A 21,855-nucleotide genomic window follows, 5' to 3' on the forward strand; every position below is an offset into this window, starting at 1 on the left:
GAAGTCTGAATGTTGAAGAATTGATGCTTTTGAATCATGGTGCTAGAGAAGACTCTTGAGAGTCCCTTACACTGTAAGGAGATCAAACAAGTCAATCCTAAAGGAAATCAACACTGAATGTTCACTGGAAGGACTAATGCTGAAGCTGAAGCTCTAATAATTTGGCCACTGAACAGCAGACTTATTGGAAAAGGCTCTGATGCTAGGGAAGATTGAAGGCAAAAGGAGAAGGGTGTGACATAGGATGAGATGGTCAGATGGCATCCTCAATTCAATGGAATGAATTTGAGCAAACTCCAGGAGATAGTAAAGGCCAAAGATTCCTGGGATGTTGAAGTCCATGGGGTCACGAAGAATCAGGCACAACTTTTCAACTGAACAACAAGAAAAAATCCTCTCATACACTTACTATGTTATTAATTAAAATTTTGTGTGTGTGTGTGTGATGAGATCATTTATGAAATGTACTTCTAGAAAATTCCACCCAGGTTCCTTCCTCCTTCCTCTCTGCCCACCAACTTTCTCAATATAACCCCACTCCAGTCCCATTAAATTCATGTTGTTTTACTGGGAACTCCAGGTTGGTGAATGCCTGGAGGTGCAGGTAGAATGGTATACTCAGAGAGGGGATGGAAGCTCTGTACCCTTTCCCCATCTCTTGCCTTCAGCATCTTTTTCATGGTAACCTAGTAAGTTAACTAGTCTACTGAGTGCCGTGGATTGCTCTTGCAAATTAATAAAATCCAAGGAATTTACAATTTATAGCCACTTGGTAGAAGTACAGGTGATGATCTGTCTGCCCCCCCAACACACACCCACACAATCATACTCACACTGAGAAAGTAACAGGATTCATTGGCTTTATTCACAAAATTATTTGAATGGTCAAATGTATTTAATAGTTTGATGACTAAAAGATTGTGAAAGATCAAGTTCAAAATCACATTGAATTTTTAAAAAATCTATTTTTTCCTGAGATTTACTTGTGTAATGTATCTTTGGGTCCCTCAGATTAATCCTTTAAAATGGATGTTATTACTAATTTTAATGGATATTATCTGAATTGTGATGTATTCTGTTGCATGAAAAAAGAAGCCCATTTCTGTAGCTTAACTTTGTAATAGCATTTTATTTTTCCTCACATATCAACAAGTATTAGTGAAGGGAATTTGGGCCCCTTCTATCATTTTTTTCCTTCATCCACACAGGGAAGTTCTTATCTTCAAGCTTGTCGAACATGGAGTTAAGGTGGCTGCTCCCTCTTCAGCTGTGCTGTAGACTAGAGAGAAAGGGACAAAAAGAATGTCTGTATTATAAAAACAAAAATATTCCCGGAAGTCTCTAGCAGAAAGATATTTATACCTTATCACCTACACTTTTGTTACATTGCCACCCTTGGATGCAAGAGATTCTGAAAAGGTGAATATTTTATCTGGGAACATTGCCAATCTGAACAAAAGTAAGGAGAAAGTGAGGATAGCTCTTGAGTGGGAAACTAACATTGTCTAAAAGTCATTGAATTCAGAATGTTGTATAATCACAACAGTATTTTTAAGCAGCATAAATTTTTAGAGTAATACTAAATTTCAATAACTATTCACTTTTGCTATATTTGATGGTTTTAATGAAATAATATAATGTTTTATGTACTTTACTGTCTACATTACACTAATAAGAATAAGGTCATTATAGGCCATTAATAGTTTTTGCTGGAATATTCTTTTTTTATATACCTTACTTAAATGGTGTCTTCAGGGTCCATGTTATAAACAGTATCAAACTCCTATGGACAATATCTAAAATCTAAATAATAACATCTAAATCCAAATCCAAATCCAAATGATTTTTCTGAGTTAATTACCAATATGTTTCATATAACAATTTTAATGCCCACATACTGACAGCAGAATATGAAGTCCTAAATGGATTCTTTAAGCTAAATGCTGAACATTTAAACTGTTTGTATTTTGTTTATCTTTTTTTGGCTTTAATATCTAAAAGTCAATATTTGATAATTACAATTTTAAAGTATTAAAATAGTTACCTCTTAAGGAACATTTTTCTACACTTATAAAAATATTTCTTAATTATATCCTATCTCCTACTAAAATGTAAATCTTACATTCGCTGCATTCTTCTTTAGTATCTTTAATGTTGATAATCAAGATGGACAGACTTTTCAGTGGCATTTAGGCAGTGGCTGGTGGAGAAGACAGTCAAGATAGGATATCTGTCCTAATATTCTGTCTAAGTGATACTCAGAACTGAACAGAGTACATTTTTCTAAATGCAAATCTAATACTAATTCATATCTAATGTAATACATATTACAGATTTACATCTCATTTCAAGTCCTCTGTGAATTTGATTAGAATTAATTCTGTCTCATCTTACACATTTTATTGAATATATCTTTTCAAATCTAATCTTGATCCTGTTAATTTGGGATGACTTGTGTTTTATAAACAGTTACGCCTAAGTATGATATAGGGTGTCAGATATATCACATGACATGTTGAGGTTCAGATAAAATACCATTTTCTCCAAGTATAAAGGAAAACATGTAAAATCTTGCATATGAAGACTTTATACATATTTGCTTATAGTTAAAGCTATAAAGCATACAGGAAGAAAGAATATATAAAAATACAATTAAGAGAAAACCAAACAAGAATTTTTAAATTATAAAATAATTAAGTAATTTTGTTTTCTCTCAAAATGTTCCTGGAAGTATGCTCTATAATGTAATTCTTCTCCCTCCCCTGGATAAAATTTTGGTTGGTTCCCCACAGCTCTCTTAACTTAAAAAAAAAAAAAAAATCCACCTGATACTTTAATCATTTTCAGCTTTGAGATTGGTTAAGTACAGCTAGAGTAATAATAAAAGATTCCAAACTTCATTCAAAATTAAAGCTTCTGCACTCACCTAATCAGCCATGCAACAGAAGGCAGCCCTGTAGTATACAGTATGACTTGGGTAGATACTCCTCTATTCTCCCAACTTGTTTTCTTCCCCTTCTCAAATGCTAATTAGCACTGTTTCTGACCAAACCGGATTTTTAGATGGTGGAGAGAGGAGATGTGAGTGCTTAGGAAAACTCCTGTATGCTTGTACTTTGGTGAGCGGCCATCATGGATTGCTCTCTGGTTTGGCAGGTGTCAGAGCTGACTCTTGGTCTTTCTCCCTTTCAGGGCGTTTCATTTCCTTGTAGGGTTCTTCAGACCATTTATTCCTCTCTCTGTTCAAGTAGGCATCTCTCAACTTCACTTCACTGTGATTTACATATCAGCAGGCCATCTTTTCACAGACTCTCTCTGTTGGGATCCTATGGTCTTTTGGCATCCTTTTTTGGATAAAATCCATTTACGATGACTCTGGGCCAGCTTTTAGCCACATATGTTTGGTTCAAACCTTCTCTATGTCCTTTGTTAATTATCAATTATATTTTAAGTTATTTTTCAAAACCATGCTCTCTGTGATAGTGTCATGATTGATATTTTTGAGATGTATACAGGTATGTTTTAATTAACAGCACTGAAATTAGGTTCAAAGTATAACTGAGTCACAGTTATTTTTGCAATCAGGAATACAGAATATTAAAAAAAGATTATGTGTGGTGAACTCAGTGATTATTAAAAACATTGAGGGTGGCTAAGATAGGCAAATATCCTTCTTTTATAGACAAAAAAGAATCAGTTTAATAAAACTGTCATTGGCCAGGTGTAGTGTGATTTATGTGATGTACTTCATGTGAAGGTTTATGTGATGCATGGGGTCGAAAGTAAACATATGTGGGTTTGAGTCTTATTTCTATAATGCATTTAATTACAAGTTACAAGAAGCTGATCAAGGTTAGTAAAGCAGGTAGTCTAAGTTTCTTCCTAGCAAGAGAGACACAGATGTATTGAATAGTCTTTTGGACTCTGTGTGAGAGGGCGAGGGCAGGATAATATGGGAGAATGGCATTGAAACATGTAAATTATCATATGTGAAACAAAGCACCAGTCTAGGTTCAATGCATGATACAGGATGCTCGGGGCTGGTGCACTGGGATGACCCAGAGGGATGGGATGGGGAGGGAGTTGGGAGGGGGATTCAGGATGGGGAACATGTACACCCATGGCGGATTCAAGTCAATGTATGGCAAAACCAATACAATGTTGTAAAGTAAAATAAATAAATAATTTAAATAAAAACAACAACAAAAAAAGAAAACATTAAATAAAACAAAATTCAATTTAAAAAAAAGTTACAAGAAGCTGATCAAGGTTAATAAAGCAGGTAGTCTAAGTTTCTTCCTCTATAAAATGGGTATAATAATAGCTCTAGCAATTACATTGTTTGGTAAACATACGGTATATACCACACAGTAACTTCTTAACAATTGTTAGTTAATTCTGTCTTCTAACATTGTTGATTTTTAAAAAAAATTACAGCTGTAGTTTCTTCAGGTATTTATTTTATCTTTTATGATTTCTGAAGTCAAAAATAACATGTGCATTATATGAACATATACACATATATGTACACATATTTTTACAATTTTTCTGGTCATTAGTAAATTACTATAATGCAATAGTTAGCAATTGTTTATTAAAATGAGAATCTTTGTCTTATTATACTATACAAAACACACTTTAAACTATCAGATTATACTTAATTTTTCTAGAAAAGCAAACAAATAAGTAAAGGTAAGCTGTTACCTTTAACAATTAAATCTTTGAAATCAGTAAGTAAGTAGAGAAGTCTGGTTTTCACTGTAATAGGAGAAACAGACTATTAAAGAAAAGTCTTCCATGATAGGCTGGGAGAAAACTCTATAAGAATCTGGATACATAGTCCATGATTTTATAATGTAAATTGTGATTATTTAGATGCTTATAACTTCTCATCATCTTCTTTAACGAGTTATTCATGTTGGTAGTCAAATAATCATCAAGCTATTGCTAAGTGGGATGGTTATTACTGCATCTATAGCTACTGTAGTTATCCAAAGAGAGGACACTAGTATTGTTTCCATACAGACAGTGTCACTACTTCCTTGTTTGTTTATACCCCTCATAAATATACATTCATTGCAAGATTCTGAATGTAATGAATGCTCAATATCTTTTCTCCATGTGGTTAAAACATGTTGGGAAGTATTAGGACAAGTTTGGTCCCTGATATTATTTTTCTATTCCAACAGAGATCCAGAACAACATGCAAGAGTATACCATATAAAATCTAGATCACAGTTCTAGATGATGTTTGCCACCAACAACTAAGATTCTAAGATGTGCTGTGTTTCACTATTAATGAAATCTATTTGGGTGTACTTTGTTCAAGATCATATTACTACTTTCTAAGCCCATTCCCTTGGATTGCAAAGAGATCAACCCTAAAGGAAATCAATCCTGAATATTCATTGGAGGGACTGATGCTGAGGCTGAAGCTCCACTACTTTGGCCACCTGAAGCTCTAATATTCTGGCTCAATAGAAAAGACCCCAATGCTGGGAAAGATTGAAAGCAGGAGGAGAAGGGGACAATAGAGTACGAGATGGTTGGATGGCATCACTGACTCAGTGGACATGAGTTTGAACAAACTCCGGGAGATGGTGAAGGAAAGGGAAGCCTGGTATGCTGCAGTCCATGGGCCCACAAAGAGTTGAACATGATTGAGTGACTGAACAACAATGAAGCCCATTCTACATAGATTACAAATATTTTCCCTTCAAAAATGTTACTATTTTGTTCATAACAAGATGATAATTTGAGTTATCTTTTCTAGTATGTTTAACATATTTCACATAAATATATTTGAAATATTTCTATATACAATTCCTAGGTCTCTCTACTGAAAGAGCTTAGAAGAAATGCTCTACCAGTAGCAATAAATAAGACAAATCTCATATCTTGGTTTCTAAATATCATTCTCCACTAAAAACATACCAGGGTTAATTGTGGGGAAAGGCAGATTCCTGAGCTGGGGAAGAAGATAAGATAAATTTGGAACACTTTGTTATATTAGGAAACAGGGAAACTTTCAAATTATCTGGGGGACAAAAGGATTAGGGCTCCATCTTAAAGGAAATCCAACAGGTCATATCTGAAAGTATTTGAACTATTAGTCATCTAATCCGTCAGATTAAATAAGAACCTAAGAGTTTATATTGACACAAACTTTAAAAACAAATAAATAAAGGCACTGATATTAAAGGCTTAGACTTCTCTTCATTAGCTTAGTTCATTCAGTAAATGGGTATCAGGCAACTGTACCACAACTTCAAGAACCTGCAGGTGAAAAATCTTTCCATGACTATGGATAAAGCATAGAACAAATACTTAGACACTATTTCCTTAAGACAATGGGTAAGTACCAATATATTGGAAACTTTTTGGGAATAAAAAATTCCAAATATGTACTTCCAATTCTGCATGGTTATTTTAATGCCATTTCTCTGTCATCTCTTAAAGTAGGATGCCCCTAAAGTATGTCATCTCTTAAAATACTGACAAAGGTCTGTATCCTCCTTCCATCTCTTATTACATCTCTTATAATTTCCCCATAGCAGCTCCTCATCCAGCTATTCCACTTCTATCAGCATCTTAGGAATTGAAAAAGTCCTCACTTTACAAATTAAGAACAGTTAGTTCTTGTAAAAAAAATGTAATGAGTGTCTCAAACATAACTCTATCACCCTAACTTCAAAAGAGGAACAGACTACATAAAATATACTATTAAATCATGATTTTCATCAAGGAGTACCTGGTTCTTAATGCTAACATATTTAAAAGGCTGAAAATCTACCAAAGTATGCTAAACAGAAAAATAAAAAATTACTCAATCTTTTCACATTTCCATGAGCATAGTTTGCATTAAATATGAAGGTTAACATTTAACATTTTACTGTTCTGAAATGACATAATGATAAATATTCTAGTGCTTATAGAATATGGCTATAGTGTACACTAGTTTATGGTTATTAACTAAAATAAATATGTAATAGAAACTGTTCTGAAGGTAAATATTACATTAGTTAAATCACAACAACAAAAAGATATTCCATTCATTCACTCACTGAATGATGATTTGTTGAGTATCTACTATATACTACTAGTACTATGCACTATGTAGTACTACTACTACGATGGATCATAGGTCCCAAGGAACGAAACATGTCTCTACATAAAGAAATTTACTAGTGATAAAAGGAGACACATATATTAGTTAATTGCAAAGCAGTGACTCAAGTGCATAAGTTAATGGTAGCACGAAAACTGAGCAACTCTTTGCATAGTGGGCAAGAGAGTTAGAGGCTTCCTCAAAGAGGGAATGCTTGTAGTAACTTTTAAGAGATGAGTTACCAGTTTATTAGGTAATAACAAATGAATGAGAAACTATTAAAAGAAACAGCTATTAAAGTCACAAAGGAATAGAGTAGCCTGGAATATGGTGAGAAGAGGTGAGGGAAGAATTAAATCCAAAGCAATATCCAACTTGTGAAAGGCCTTAGAGACTAACGTAAGTGGTAGCATAATGGAATGTATAAAATAATGACAGTAGAAACTACTTAGTCTCTGACCTGTCCAGTCCTTTGCCAACTCAGTACTTAGGTACCCTTTTACCCTGTCTGAAAAATCCTTCCCCCAGATTTTTACACAACTATATGTTCATTCAACTCTTGGCTTAAAAATCACCTGTCAATACCAAAAACTGAACTGAATTAGGGCCATCCTACCATACCCACTTATTAGTCTTCTTTTTCCACTGTTTTTAAATCAATAGAGAATAGAAACACAAATTAAATATAAAGTTAATAACTTTATGTAACATACTCATATCCCCTTCATTTCTCTTTATTCTTGTAAATTAGACTGAGAAAATTGTAGAAATTGCTGAGCAACATTTGGTGTAGTACAGACTCTAGGGATTTGTGAGTTAGCAATCTTCCCTTTATTCTGTAGTGAGTATATTTTGTTCACTAGTAGCCATATGAGTATGACTAAAGCAGAAGAAACCTTGTCAGAGATAGATGCATTTTATTATCTCAAAAGGATAAATCGGTAATGCAAGATTATCAGGCAAAATGACAAAAACATAGTGAAGCGTTTTGGAAAAAGCAGATGTTTCTAGCCCTTTATATCATACCTCATATGCAAATGTCCTATCCTCGAGGAGACCTACTTTTGTCTCCAGAGAAAATGGTTAGGAAGTAAATCTCCATTAGTACTGGGAAAACTTAGATATTATAAATTTAGCATCCTCCTCAATTGGGAGCTTTAGGGAATGTTTATACATAAACTGACATCCTTTAAAGTAGTTTGGGGGCTTAAACAGAAAAAATGTAGTATGTTTGTTCTTGTGGTCTGTAAAATATTTAAATGAATCCTTGAACTACTACAGACCCATAATCAAACAGACCAAGTGCATAGGACCCCTTACTTCTTCAACTGTGATTTAGAAAAACTCCAAAACACCTATTGCTACTAAATGAAAGCAATAGTTCCTTTATCTCCATATAGTGGAAAATAGAAAATTTTAAATATAGCCAAAAGTAGAAAGCATAACTACAGTGCATTAAAAATGTTCTCAAAATTTAGTAATTTTATTAAAGTGGCAGTCACTATGCTATAAGATTATAAAACACGCAAATCATTTAATTAAGACTCAAAACTAGATGGCGGAGTAGAAGGACATGCACTCATCTTCTTCAAAAAAACCAAAATCGCAATTAGCTGCTGAACAACCAACAGGAGAATATTGGATCCCACCAAAGAAAGATATCCCACATTGAAGGGCTAAGGAGAAGCCCCAACAAGATGGTAGGAGGGGTGCAATCCTGTGTAAAATCAAATCTCATACCCACCAGAGATGCTCGGAGGGTGCAAACAAAACCTCGTGTGCACCAGAATCCAGGGAAAGTCTCCACAAGAGACTGAGTGAGACCTCCTTTGAGTGTCTGAATGTCTCCTGTGGAGGCATGGGTCAGCAGTGGCCTGCCACGGGAAGAGAGGTTCTGGCTGCAGCAGACCTGGGAGGCACAGAATGTGGCATAAGTTCTCTTGGAGAAGGTTGCCATTAGCTCCACTGTAAAGCCACTGAGCAGACGACCCACAAACTGGAGAAAAATTATACCAAAGAAATTCTTGCACTATTGCAAAACCCCACAACAGATTTCCTAACCTGTGGATCTGGCAAAGGGACTGAGAACCCCCAGGGAATTTTACTTTGGAGGCCAGTGGGATTTGATTACAGAACTTCCACAGGACTGCGAAAACAGATTCTTGAAGAGAACAAACAAAACCTTGTGTGCACCAGGACCCAGGAGAAAGGATCAGTGACCCCACAAGAAACAGAGTCAGATTTGCCTGTGAGTGTCCAGGAGTCTCCAGCAGAGGTTGCAGGTCGACAGTGGCCTGCCGTGGGGTCAGGGACACTGACTTCAACAATCTTGGGAGTGGCAGCAGCATGCTGTCTTAAGTCCCTGTGAAGGAGGTCACCATTACTGCCATTACCCCTACCATAGTTTGGCCTTAGGCCCCATCCTTCAGCAGAAAACTGGATTAAAGATTTACTGAGTATGGCCTTGCCCACAGAGCAAGACCCATTTTTCCCCACAGCCAGTTCCTTCCATCAGGAAGCTTCCATAAGTCTCTTATACTTATCCATCAGAGGGCAGACAGAATGAAAACCATTTAAATCTAGACCATATATAATTTGTAACTGACCAATATTACAACCAATGTTAACTGGATAGAAAATATTAATAGTTGTTCTTAAATAACATGGGCTAAAATTTATCACACATTTATGTAAAATTTTGAATGATATCCTATATTTTATTCAGAGGTCATTTTTATTTATACTGTGTACTGTAATTTAAACATATTAAATTTGCATTGTAAATTTACAGTATACAATTGTGGTAGTGGGTCCTCAAGTTTTGAACACCTTAAGGTTAGTGAATCATTCAAGAAATGATTTAAAAGATATTTTGAAAAAGGATCAGGAGTGATCCTAAAAAATTAATATGGAGCAACAATGGGAGCAGTTGATCAGAAGAGTATATAAAATAGTAAGAGTGCTCATGAGAGGGCCAATTATGTATAGTCCTGATCAAGTCAGATATGGAGAATGTGTTAAAAGAGCATTTGCAAACTGAAGCATTACTTGAAGATATTAAACAGAATGATGGAAGCCTGGTCTTTGAGTATTCATTGCTGATCTATGAAAAGTAGCAATGGCATTAGTGCTTAATGATTAAGCTAATATGAATCTAGACTGAAAAGTCATGCTTTATAAAGAAAAATGTATCTTGTTTGATTTGACTTGCTCTTCTTCAATCTATGCTAGCTTCATGTTTCACATCTTTCTCTTGACCTCCTAATGTATGCGGTCTATAGTTTGTGGAGTTGATCTTTTCTTTTTTGAAAAATCATGATAGCTTTGCTTTTCACCCATCTTTCACTAATTCCCAGGATGTCCAATTTTCTTCAGAGATTGCAGAAAACAGCCTGCTATATCTCCTGATTCTTTTATTGCCCTAGGACCTAAATGAAAGAAGTTGGAAGATGAAAATACTCTAAAGCAAATAAATGATTTCCAATTATCCTATGATCCATCTTAAACCACAATTTTCTCTTAATGAAACTTACTCTTTTTTTTCACATTTAAAAAGTATTCTATTTGAGAGATAAAATGGGGGACAACTGTCTCAAAACTTTTTTTTTTTTTTAATTTTTAATTTTTTATTTTTTTATTATTATTATTTTTTTTTCCAGTGGGTTTTGTCATACATTGATATGAATCAGCCATGGATTTACATGTATTCCCAATCCCGATCCCCCCTCCCACCTCCCTCTCCACCCGATTCCTCTGGGTCTTCCCAGTACACCAGGCCGGAGCACTTATCTCGTGCATCCCACCTGGGCTGGTGATCTGTTTCACCATAGATAGTATACATGCTGTTCTTTTGAAATATCCCACCCTCACATTCTCCCACAAAGTTCAAAAGTCTGTTCTGTATTTCTGTGTCTCTTTTTCTGTTCTGCATATAGGGTTATCGTTACCATCTTTCTAAATTCCATATACATGTGTCAGTATGCTGTAATGTTCTTTATCTTTCTGGCTTACTTCACTCTGTATAAGGGGCTCCAGCTTCATCCATCTCATTAGGACTGGTTCAAATGAATTCTTTTTAATGGCTGAGTAATATTCCATGGTGTATATGTACCACAGCTTCCTTATCCATTCATCTGCTGATGGGCATCTAGGTTGCTTCCATGTCCTGGCTATTATAAACAGTGCTGCGATGAACATTGGGGTGCACGTGTCTCTTTCAGATCTGGTTTCCTCAGTGTGTATGCCCAGAAGTGGGATATATAAATCAAAGCAAGATCCTCTATGACCCACCTCCCAGAATATTGGAAATAAAAGCAAAAATAAACAAATGGGACCTAATGAAACTTAAAAGCTTTTGCACTACAAAGGAAACTATAAGTAAGGTGAAAAGACAGCCCTCAGATTGGGAGAAAATAATAGCAAATGAAGAAACAGACAAAGGATTAATCTCAAAAATATACAAGCAACTCCTGCAGCTCAATTCCAGAAAAATAAATGACCCAATCAAAAAATGGGCCAAAGAACTAAACAGACATTTCTCCAAAGAAGACATACAGATGGCTAACAAACACATGAAAAGATGCTCAACATCACTCATTATTAGAGAAATGCAAATCAAAACCACAATGAGGTACCATTACACACCAGTCAGGATGGCTGCTATCCAAAAGTCTACAAGCAATAAATGCTGGAGAGGGTGTGGAGAAAAGGGAACCCTCTTACACTGTTGGTGGGAATGCAAACTAGTACAGCCGCTATGGAAAACAGTGTGGAGATTTCTTAATAAACTGGAAATAGAACTGCCATATGACCCAGCAATCAAAACTTTAACATCTTCCCAGATGGCAAACATCATGTCATCTTGATTTTTAAAATACATTCTTAAATTCTAGGCTAACTTTTCTAGCGTCAGTTGACTCTGTGCTTAATAGATATTTTCATAGTCATATTGTAGTTAGGTATTTCCTTTTTTCCTATAATGTATTTTCCTTCACTCTAATGACTGTGAGGAATATGAACATGTCATGTTCTCAAGTTACAGACTATAAGTGAGACTAAGATATGCCTAGAATTTTATGATACAAGAGAAAGAAATGTGATGAAAAGGATCAGGTAGCATTTCACAGGAGTTCAGTACATAAGATTACCTTCAGCTGATTATATATAAGTAAATAAAAACTTTATATAAGAGATTTATTTAAGCTGGACTTTTAAAGAATCCCCTAACCAAGTACATGGTTGGGCATCAATGAACCTATAGATTAGACGAAATGATATATTCTATATATGTACATGTGATAGGGGAGAAGGGTGGGATAAGATCACAAGTATTCATCATATTCTGAAAGACATTTTGGACACTCAATACGGTCAAAAGCAAACCACACCATACAGAATACTGTCTGCAGAGATTTGCAAACTTGTTAAAATTAGTATGATTACAATTACATTTGCATCGCCTCCAAATGTTCATCAGCAGTTTAGCTTCTCAATAATCTGACTGAGGAAGCATGATGCACCTCTCTTTGAATTTTTGAAGTATGTTTTTCCAAAGCCTAGAAAACACATCTGACTGTTACTCATTATTTCAAGATAGAATATGTTCACTTTATTTCCATAATTTTCTTTATACCTACAAGATTTTCCACTACTGACAAAAATTAAGCCCATGATATTATTGTGCATTTTTTGCTTTAATTACTTCATTGAAATGGAAACTATTGTCACTATATATCAATAACAAAATGATCAAAAAAAAAAAAAAAAGTAATAGAGAGGCTTAGAATATGGGCAGTAGTGTATGCATACTAAGTTGCTTCAGTCATATCCAACTCTTTGTCCAGGGGATTCTCCAGGCAAGAATACTGGAGTGGACTGCCATGCCTGCCTCTGGGGATCTTTTTCAACCCCAAGGATTGAATGCTTGTCTCAGGTATCTCCTGCAATGGCAGTGAGTTCTTTGCCACTAGCTCTAACTGGAAAGCCCATGGGCAGTAGACATCACGTTAAAAATGCATGCAGCATATTTTAAATTTTTTAAAATTTATGATGGGAACTGATCAGAAAGTAAAGGCATATACTAAGGAGATACATAGAGAAAAATAATAAATTAAGATGTGTGCTTGGAAAATAGGAAGAATAATAATGGGAAAATAGAAGCACTTATAAATGTAAGAGATAAATAGTATTTTATAAATAAGTGTTTTCTGTAAGGATAGAATGCATCAAAAAAATGGTAAGATGGTGTTAAAAGATTTAGAATCACAAAGTAGAAAGTGGCAGCAATGGAACTACTCACTTAAAAAAGGAGGGCATAGAGATATAACTACTTGATGGCATGAAATCCAAGTACCTTAATTTTTGAAGTGTTTAAAAAAATCTAGTAAGGAAGGCCTGAAAGTATAAAAGGTATAAGATAAGAATATCTTTTTGAGCTTAGTAGAATGTAAACTGATGATAAAAGATTGACAGGCACCATGTAAGTAAAAAGCAGAACAATAAAAAAGAAAAATAAATTCAGACATTGACATTCAAGAAGTATGCTTGCATAACACCGCATAGGAAGGAATACATTTCTAAATCCAGTATTATTCTGTCATATATTGTGCATACGTTAAATAAGGTAACAAAAGCATCAAAAGTTCTTACATTATTATTTACATAAAGTACTGCAGTGACTTTAAAGTAACAGAACAAATTATTTTCATACTTGCTTTTCTTGAGCTGGTCAAATTTCACTCCAGGCATTGTGAACTTTGTAGTTAAGTTGGAGCAATAATTTAAACAATCTTGCAGTTCTCTTTCCTCACTTTGTATAATATGCATGGTCCATGAATTTCACATAAAGAGGTGCTTTACAAAGACTAAAGTAATTTCATTCAGAACTTTCTAGCAGCTAAAATGACCTAATACTCTCATATATTTAAGTAGTCAAATTTTGTCTGTCCCCAGATCTTTCACACAGGGCCAGGTGCCTGGTTGACAGTCCTGGCTGAAATTAATTTCCTGAGATCCGGAGATGTTGGACCACATATTCGCTCCCAGTACTAATATATGTTGGACCATATATTCCCAGTACTAAGACCAAAACTAAAACCAGTAAGATGGTTCTATGAAACGTATAAGCATAAGCTTATAACATATAAGCATAACCAATGGCATTAATTCTAGACTAAAATGAAACAATTCTGCCCTTCTATGAAAAATTGATGGAAATCTAAATGTTACAATCGTCAAAATATTTGAGGTTTTGAGGTAGAGAGAATTAGCACTATAATGTGATATGACAAGATAGCAAATAAAAAAATAAGCAGTTCCATGCATATTTGGAGAAGTTTAGGGCCCTAAACAGAAGGCAATGGCACCCCACTCCAGTACTCTTGCCTGGAATATCCCATGGATGGAGGAGCCTTGTAGGCTACAGTCCATGAAGTCGCGAAGAGTTGGACACGACTGAGCGACTTCACTTTCATTTTCATGCACTGGAGAAGGAAATGGCAACCCACTCCAGTGTTCTTGCCTGGAGAATCTCAGGGACGGCAGAGCCTGGTGGGCTGCCATCTATGGGGTCGCATAGTCAGACACGACTGAAGCAACTTAGCAGCAGCAGTAGCAGCAGGGTCCTAAACCTTGCCCTCACTAACTTCCTGAGGTCTGATTTCTCAACATTAGATACTCACTTTAGAACACAGTCTTCTTCAATGATCATTCCTCTCCTCTCTGCTTAGGAAAAAATATTACAAATCTGAGTTCAGTGTTTTCCTCTTATGTTTTGCACTCTGCTAAGTTAAGCCAAAGATTCAAGGTTTCAAATTATCCCCCCTGACATCTATCTCTATAGACCAAACTCCCTCTGGGAGTTGGCCTGTATTCCAGTCACTGAACATAAGCTGTGCATATGTATGGAGTCACTGGGCTGGGCCCAGAAACCACCAGAAAACACACAAATCCTCCTGAAACATCTTTAAAGCAAAGCTTGAGGGAAAAGTCATATTTCACATAGGTATAAATATGATCCTACCACAGAGTATAATCTACGATCCATAGGACTTTTAAATGAAAACTGGAGACTTCAAATAAGATTACTTTTGGTTGAGGGTGGGTGAGTATATCATTATTGTGTTATTCTGATAGAAAAGTCTAAGAAGCTCTGCACTATCCTAAATAAATCTTCCTTATAAATATGGACTTCTATTTTTGTATGAATATTGTAACAGGGAGTGAAAAAAGGTTTAATAATAGGAATGGCTATGGACAAACCATGTAGCAGGTCAAGAGGTCAAGCTTATCCTCCACCACCACCATCACCACCACTACTACTTTTCAGACCCTGTCCCGAGCTCTTGAAGAATCTGGCTTCTTTTATTAAGCTCAGCCTCAAGGCTAAATATATTGTGTCATTTCTTCATCGGTATATGCTCTTTCACATTCCATTTTCTTAAGATGTTAGTATGAACGTAAAGAGGTAATTGTTTAACACTAAACATTAAAACTCACATTACAGCAATGGTTAGATAATGAAATTTTATACACTATCACTTTGGATGTATCCATCATTAGCTGGAATTTTACTGAATGTTTATTTACATTGTGCCAGAGAATGTACAAAATGAGTGGAAAGAGGAACTAAAAATAAAAGTCCACCTATTCTTGCTGTGGATGAGAGACTTGAAAATAAGTGAGTTAGAAGTTATGTTTCCACAAAGGGTAAGATGAGCCATAAAGAAGAGTTTGAGTTGTGTTAGTAGGAAAAAGAAGTCAGAAAAGGTTTCTGAGAGAAAAGGGCCTTAGAGGTATGTCTTAGAGGGTGAGCAAGTACAAGCCCCATAAACAGAGAGAGAGGGTTTTATCTCAGGCAAAGTATCAGGAAACAGCATAGGAGTCAAGGAAACTGAGAAATTCAGGATGGATGTAACAAAGGGTTGTAAGGGGAAGGGGAGACCTAGGCCTGACCCTTTAGTAGGACACCCGGGTTGGCTGCCTCTGGCCCCAAATACTGTGGAGGACAGACACAAGGCAATGTACCTCACTGCCCTGATCAAAATATTACTGAAATTTTACTTTAAAATGTCTGTTTTTAATGATATTCCAAGGGACCTAGAACAGATGCTATATAGGGCTTTCTTTTGTTGGTGTTTGTTTTGGAGGATCCAAATTAGCCGGGTGTCCTGGGTTCCAATTCCAGAAGGGTATGGCAAGATGTGATTGCAGAGTTAGGGAGGAGTAGAGGAGGAACAAGTTGAAATACGGAGTTTGTATTTGATTGTGACTTTAATGGGCAGCATTAGTGAATTTTAAGCAGAGGAAAAAGGAAAAGTTTCAGAAAGTTCTCTCAGCTAATGCAATCAGAGCTGTTCAAGGTAAAGGCAGGGAAAGGGAAGCTAATCACCAGAATACAGGGTAGTTATGTTGATACCTGAACTAAGTTAGAAACAGTGAGGATATGAATATGTGGTATACTACTGCAGTAGACAGAATGATGGCCCCCAAAAAGATAACTAGGTTCTGCTCCCTAAAACCTGTGAATATGTTACATTATATGGCAAAGTGAGAAGAGGTTTACAGATGAAGTAAGGTTTATAATCAGCTGACTTCAAACTAGGGAGATTATCCTGGGTTACCTGGGTGCCTGGCATAATCAAGAGTGCTGAAATGTATTTGGTTGGACAAAAAGTCCCTTTAGGTTTTTCTAGAAAATGTTATGGAAAAACTCAAATGAACTTTTTGGACAATCCAATAGAAGAAGATACAGTAAGCAGAAGAGTCAACGTTGTAGTGATGGGACATAAGTAGAACTTAACAGGTTGCTGTTGGCACTGAAGTTAGAGGAAGGGGGCCACATACCAAGGAGGCCAGACGCCCTGCAGAAGTGGGAAAATGCAAGGAATAGGATTCTCTAGAGATCCAGAAGAAACAGCCCCTCCAACATCTTAATTTTAGCCCCATGAGAACCATTTTGGACTTCTGGCCTCCGCATCTATAGATAATAAGTCTGTATTGTTTTGAATCCACCAATTCTGTGGAAATTTGTTATAGAATCAACAGGAAAAATACAAATACCCAACTCAGTCTTGGCATGAAGAAAGCCCCTGACTGAAAATGACATTGAACATTTACAGGTTCTTCTAAAACGCAGTCATATCTTCGTCAGAGCTCTGGTCAGGCAGAGTTGTATAAAGGTTTCACCCTTTATAAAGGTTTTCCTAAGAGAGATATACCATACTTAGGTCTTACTGTCAATGGTTCTTAATCTTTTCTTCTCATACACTTAAAGATCTCTCAATACATAAATATAATTTTTATGTCTGTTGATCAATCAATTGCTGAACTTTGTGTCCACCTCTGTTCAGACAAATTTAAAAATACTCAGTATTACGGACTTTAAATGTAATACAGCATTGGAAGTAGGAGTTTTAGAGTTACACAGACATGGATCATTCACAAATTCACCCCTTATTGGTATTGAGACTTCTGGCAATTTAAAATACTGGAGACTCAGTTTCCCCATCTTAAAAAAGGAATAGCAGTCTTAGGCCAGGATCCCCGGAAACACACTCTGAGACTAGAATTGTAGGCAAGTGTTTCATTAAGAAAACACTTCCAGGAAAAACACATAAATCAAAGAGTAAGCAAGATAGCTAAGTGATTTCAGGCAAAATCCTAGCATCAGCATGATCCTGCAGGGGAGCCGTGGGGTGTAAATTACACTTCAGATTTTCTTATTACTAGAGGCTTTTAGACTGTGTAGGGAAGACCTTGGCAAGCGGTGTCCTAGGAGGGAAGTGAAGTCCCAAGTGGTTCTCTCTGGCTCTCTGTGCCTGAAGGCAAAATGAGTCTAGTAGCTTTGGGGAAGTCTTCCAAAGGAAGTCTCAGGGGCTGACTCTGAGAAGTAAAAGAACACAAAAGGTGGGGGTAAGGCAGATCCAATCAAAGAGATTCTAAAGAATTAGGATGGAACTTGACTAGGTCTGCTGCAAGCATCTATCTCATACAACTATTTTAAGGTTTGAAAACACTTATGCTTTTCTTTCTTTAACTTTTAAGATTCCTAAACTATTTTTTCTTTTGGAATAGCATGAAGCATCTAATGTCATGTTCTGTACATAGAGTGCTCAGCAACGAAGTAATTATTTCTTGACAGAGGCATTCATCCAAGAAAGGGTAAAGGAGACAAAGGAGAAATAAAGCAAATCTGAAGGGTATCAGAACAGGAAGTAACCAAATTAGTCTGAATCTAACATTTCAAAATGGTCATAATTTCACTCATATTTTTCAGAGACCTGAAAACCTGAGCAACTTAAAGACTCACAGCTGCTTGCTTTCATCTCTGAAAAGCTAGGCAAGGCAAACCAATCAAGAAACAATATATTTATTTGATGATAATAAATCTTACATGAAATGCTGTCCCTTCCACAACCAGGAAACAATGTAACAATCTCCTAGAATGCATGTAATTCTTAAATTTTTTTTTTCTTAAAATGTCTCCTTCTTTGCTATTCTGTTTCTAGGTTGAGAACTAAAACCTTTAATTGTGATAGTATGTAACAGTTTTAAAGTACATTCACATTTAAGTGCATATAAAGAGCATCCAATTTTACATGACGCTCACCGCAACCCTGTCACATATTTTCACCCCCTTTTTACAAATGAGGGAACATGCTCTGACAGGGTAAGTGACCTAGTTAAGGTTGCACAGCTAATGGCAAGACCCCAACTTCTAATTTTCAAAAAAGTGCATTCCTCAGAGGTCTACATGATTTTACACCTTGTATCAGTCAAGGTCCAGTCAGGAGACAGAAATCACACCAAAAATTAGAATATGGGAAATTTAATATAAAGAATTATTAACTACTAATTATTCTTTTAAGAGAGAAGAAGCTATCACTAAAGAATAAAGGAATAGTGGATTAAGGGAGCAGCAACTACCTCCAGAGTTGTGGGAGAGCACTCATGGACGAATAACTTAGAAGAAGCATCCCCATCTTTGCTCTCTATCCTACGAAGCTTGAGAGATAGTCCTCATGAGAGAGAATGTGGCTGTGGCCCATTTGATATTCAAGAAATTGGTATGAGGTGTCACAAACTGGGCTGGTGAGAAAACCAGCTAGGGGACCAATGAAACGTCCTAGGAAGCCATCAGCTGGGTTGCTGGTGAGGCTTGCTAGGAAGCCACACACTGCAGATTGGGCCCGAATTACTGGAGGGCATGCAATACTGGTTTTTAGGACACCGCTAGCCAGAAAGCCACTCACTGACCACTACACCACTGGAGCAAGAAGAAAAGCACTGGAAACAAGAAAAGAGACCCTTTTATAAGCAGTATTCCTCCTGCATCTTCTATTGACAAGTGCTAGCACTGAACCAACTGAAAACAAATGTTTACAGGTTACAGCTCTAATATCACAATTCAGGGCAAAGAAGATGAATTAGGAGTTGTGAAACACTAAATTAGCTGGCACACACCTCATCTCTTGGGTCCTCAATAGTAAAATGCTTTTATATCAAATTCCTACTCCATTTGTTTTCTTGCAGACCCAACCTCTGGGACATTATGTACTGATTGCTGGTACGATATATCGTAACTGCACCAGAAGAGTGTACAACGTAGTGACTGAGGCCATGTCTTGAGTCAAAACACTTGAGTCTGAATATTAGCTTCACCACTGACTAAATCTGCAGCCTTGCAAAAATTAATCTCTGTATGCCTCAGTTTTCATATCTATAAAAGGGGATAATAATAGTACACACTTTATTAAGATGCCAGGAGAAATAAATTAATATATGTAAAGCCTATAGAATAACTCGTGAGAAATGTTAAAAATAAATGACAAAAGAAGAACTTCATAAGTGTTAGTATTAGCCATACATGTTTGTTAGTAAATGGACCATTTACAAGCTAATATGCATGGGTAATACTAACATTCATAATGTTTGTGTTTAAAAATTCATGCTGTATTCTGTTTTCATTATTGATTTCCATTTAGGATTGGGTCTAATAATGCTAAAACCCCACTTTGTTGGGTGAAACTGGTACAAAATGCCTTGCTCACACCTGGACATTGTGAGCACTGTCCTGGTACTGTCCCTGGCTCACTGAATAATCATCAATCAAACACAATTTATCCAGGACTCATTTTCTCAAGTGGAAAAAAAAAAAAAAAAAGACATGGTTAAATCATCTCTTTAAAGATTTCTTCGGCTTTGACTGCTTTTGATCCCCTATATCCCCAAACAATGAGTTATACTAGAGAAGCAAAAAGGAGGAAATCATCATTTTGAGTGCCTACTCATCTATGTCAGGCAAGCACTTTGCATACACTGCCTGGTTTCATCTTTATCACAGTTCTGTCACATTAATACTTTAAATCCTGTTTAACAAATAAGGAAACTAAGGCACGGAACGGTCAACAATTTACTCAAGATCACACTCTTGCTAAGTAGCAGAGCCTGAATTCAAACCTGGTCTTTCTGTTTGGGTCGACTAAGCATTTTAAACTGTTCCGCTTGCCTCCCACACTGTCTTCTCAGACAGCTAGAAAGAATCCTAACCGCTCAATGCTTTTCATGCTTTGCTTTAAAGAGACGAGTGGGTGTGCAACTTTTTTTTTTAAGTATCATTTGAAAGTAAAGCAAATGGAACTCATTTACCATTTACAGGAATTTTAAAAATCACTCCTAACATCTCACACGAAACTAGCCTTTGAGTAAAAATCAGCGGCCCTCCTGCATCCTAGCGCCCCGGACGTCACCTCACCTCCCGGCTGCAAACTTGCTGAAGGTAAAGAAGCCTGGTGGCGAACCAGCGAGCTGAGTTTCAGCCCCGGTTCTGCCGCTCCGGTCGCCCTCCGAACCTCCTTCTCCTTCAGTGTAGCAGGAGGTGGTCTCCTCAGGGCAGCGGAGAGTTTCCCCTCGTCCCAGCCCGGCTCTGAGGGCGCGCGCGACGAGGGCGTGCCCCGCGGTCTCGCCGCAGATCCCGCGTGAAACTGCCCAGTTCTCTGAGGAGACTGCTCGCCGCGGCTGCCCCCACCCCACTGCTTCCCGCTTCTAACAACTTGGAAAAGTGAAGCCCCTGCCCCGCGGTGCCTGGAACGCCTTTCACCAGACAACCCTCCGCTAAGTTCCCTTCTGCACCCGAGGTACGGGCGCTGATAGGAAAACCAGCCTACAGTTCTAACTTTACTCTCCTCTGAGAGGAATTCTGAGAACTCTGAGACGGGTCTGACTGAAACGTGGGAGACGAAGCCTGTCTAATTAGTGAACTCCGACGCCTCCACCTGGCTCGCAGCGCCCAGGCCTTCCCCCGGGCGAGGGCACGCCGGGCGGGTCCCACAGCTCTGCCCTTCCTCCTGCCGGGATCCGACGCCCGGAGGCTCGCGGCGCACCAGCCACAGCGTCCGGCACTGAGTCAGGGCATCCTCACAGCGCAGCAGCCTAGCGCTGCGTTCGGCCGCCGGGAGGCTGAAGAAAGGTCCGCGTTGGGCTCGCAGCCCTTCCTGCCGGCCTCCCCACGCCGGGCCTCGGCTCCCCTCCTTTCTCGCTCCCGCCTCCTCTCGTAGGCTGCCAGGCGGACCCAGCCTGCCTCTCTCTCAGCCTTCACTACCGGGTCAAGCTGCGGAGGGGGCGGGGGGGTGAGCGGAGACAGCAGTAAGCGGCTCCCCACCCGGCGCGCGCGCGCCCCTCCTCCCCCTCTAGTCCGCTCCCTCCTCATCGGTACAGTACAACTCGTACGCGCGCGCGCGCGCGAGCGC

General features: G+C 37.6%; 1 protein-coding gene across 1 annotated transcript; it reads right to left on the reverse strand.

Annotated features, from left to right (window-relative positions):
• Nucleotides 1-1,099: 1,099 nt before the first annotated feature.
• LOC133073017 (uncharacterized) lies at nucleotides 1,100-21,815 on the reverse strand. Its single transcript, XM_061166527.1, has 5 exons — nucleotides 21,528-21,815; nucleotides 20,862-21,354; nucleotides 8,853-9,017; nucleotides 4,705-4,758; nucleotides 1,100-1,279 (listed from the first exon to the last, which is right to left on the reverse strand). Exons 1-5 carry the CDS (start codon nucleotides 21,813-21,815, stop codon nucleotides 1,197-1,199), a joined length of 1,083 nt encoding a protein of 360 aa, XP_061022510.1. The 3' UTR covers nucleotides 1,100-1,196.
• Between the last annotated feature and the right edge of the window lie 40 nt (nucleotides 21,816-21,855).

Source organism: Dama dama, chromosome 18 (assembly GCF_033118175.1).
Source record: "Dama dama isolate Ldn47 chromosome 18, ASM3311817v1, whole genome shotgun sequence".
Taxonomy (NCBI): domain Eukaryota; kingdom Metazoa; phylum Chordata; class Mammalia; order Artiodactyla; family Cervidae; genus Dama; species Dama dama.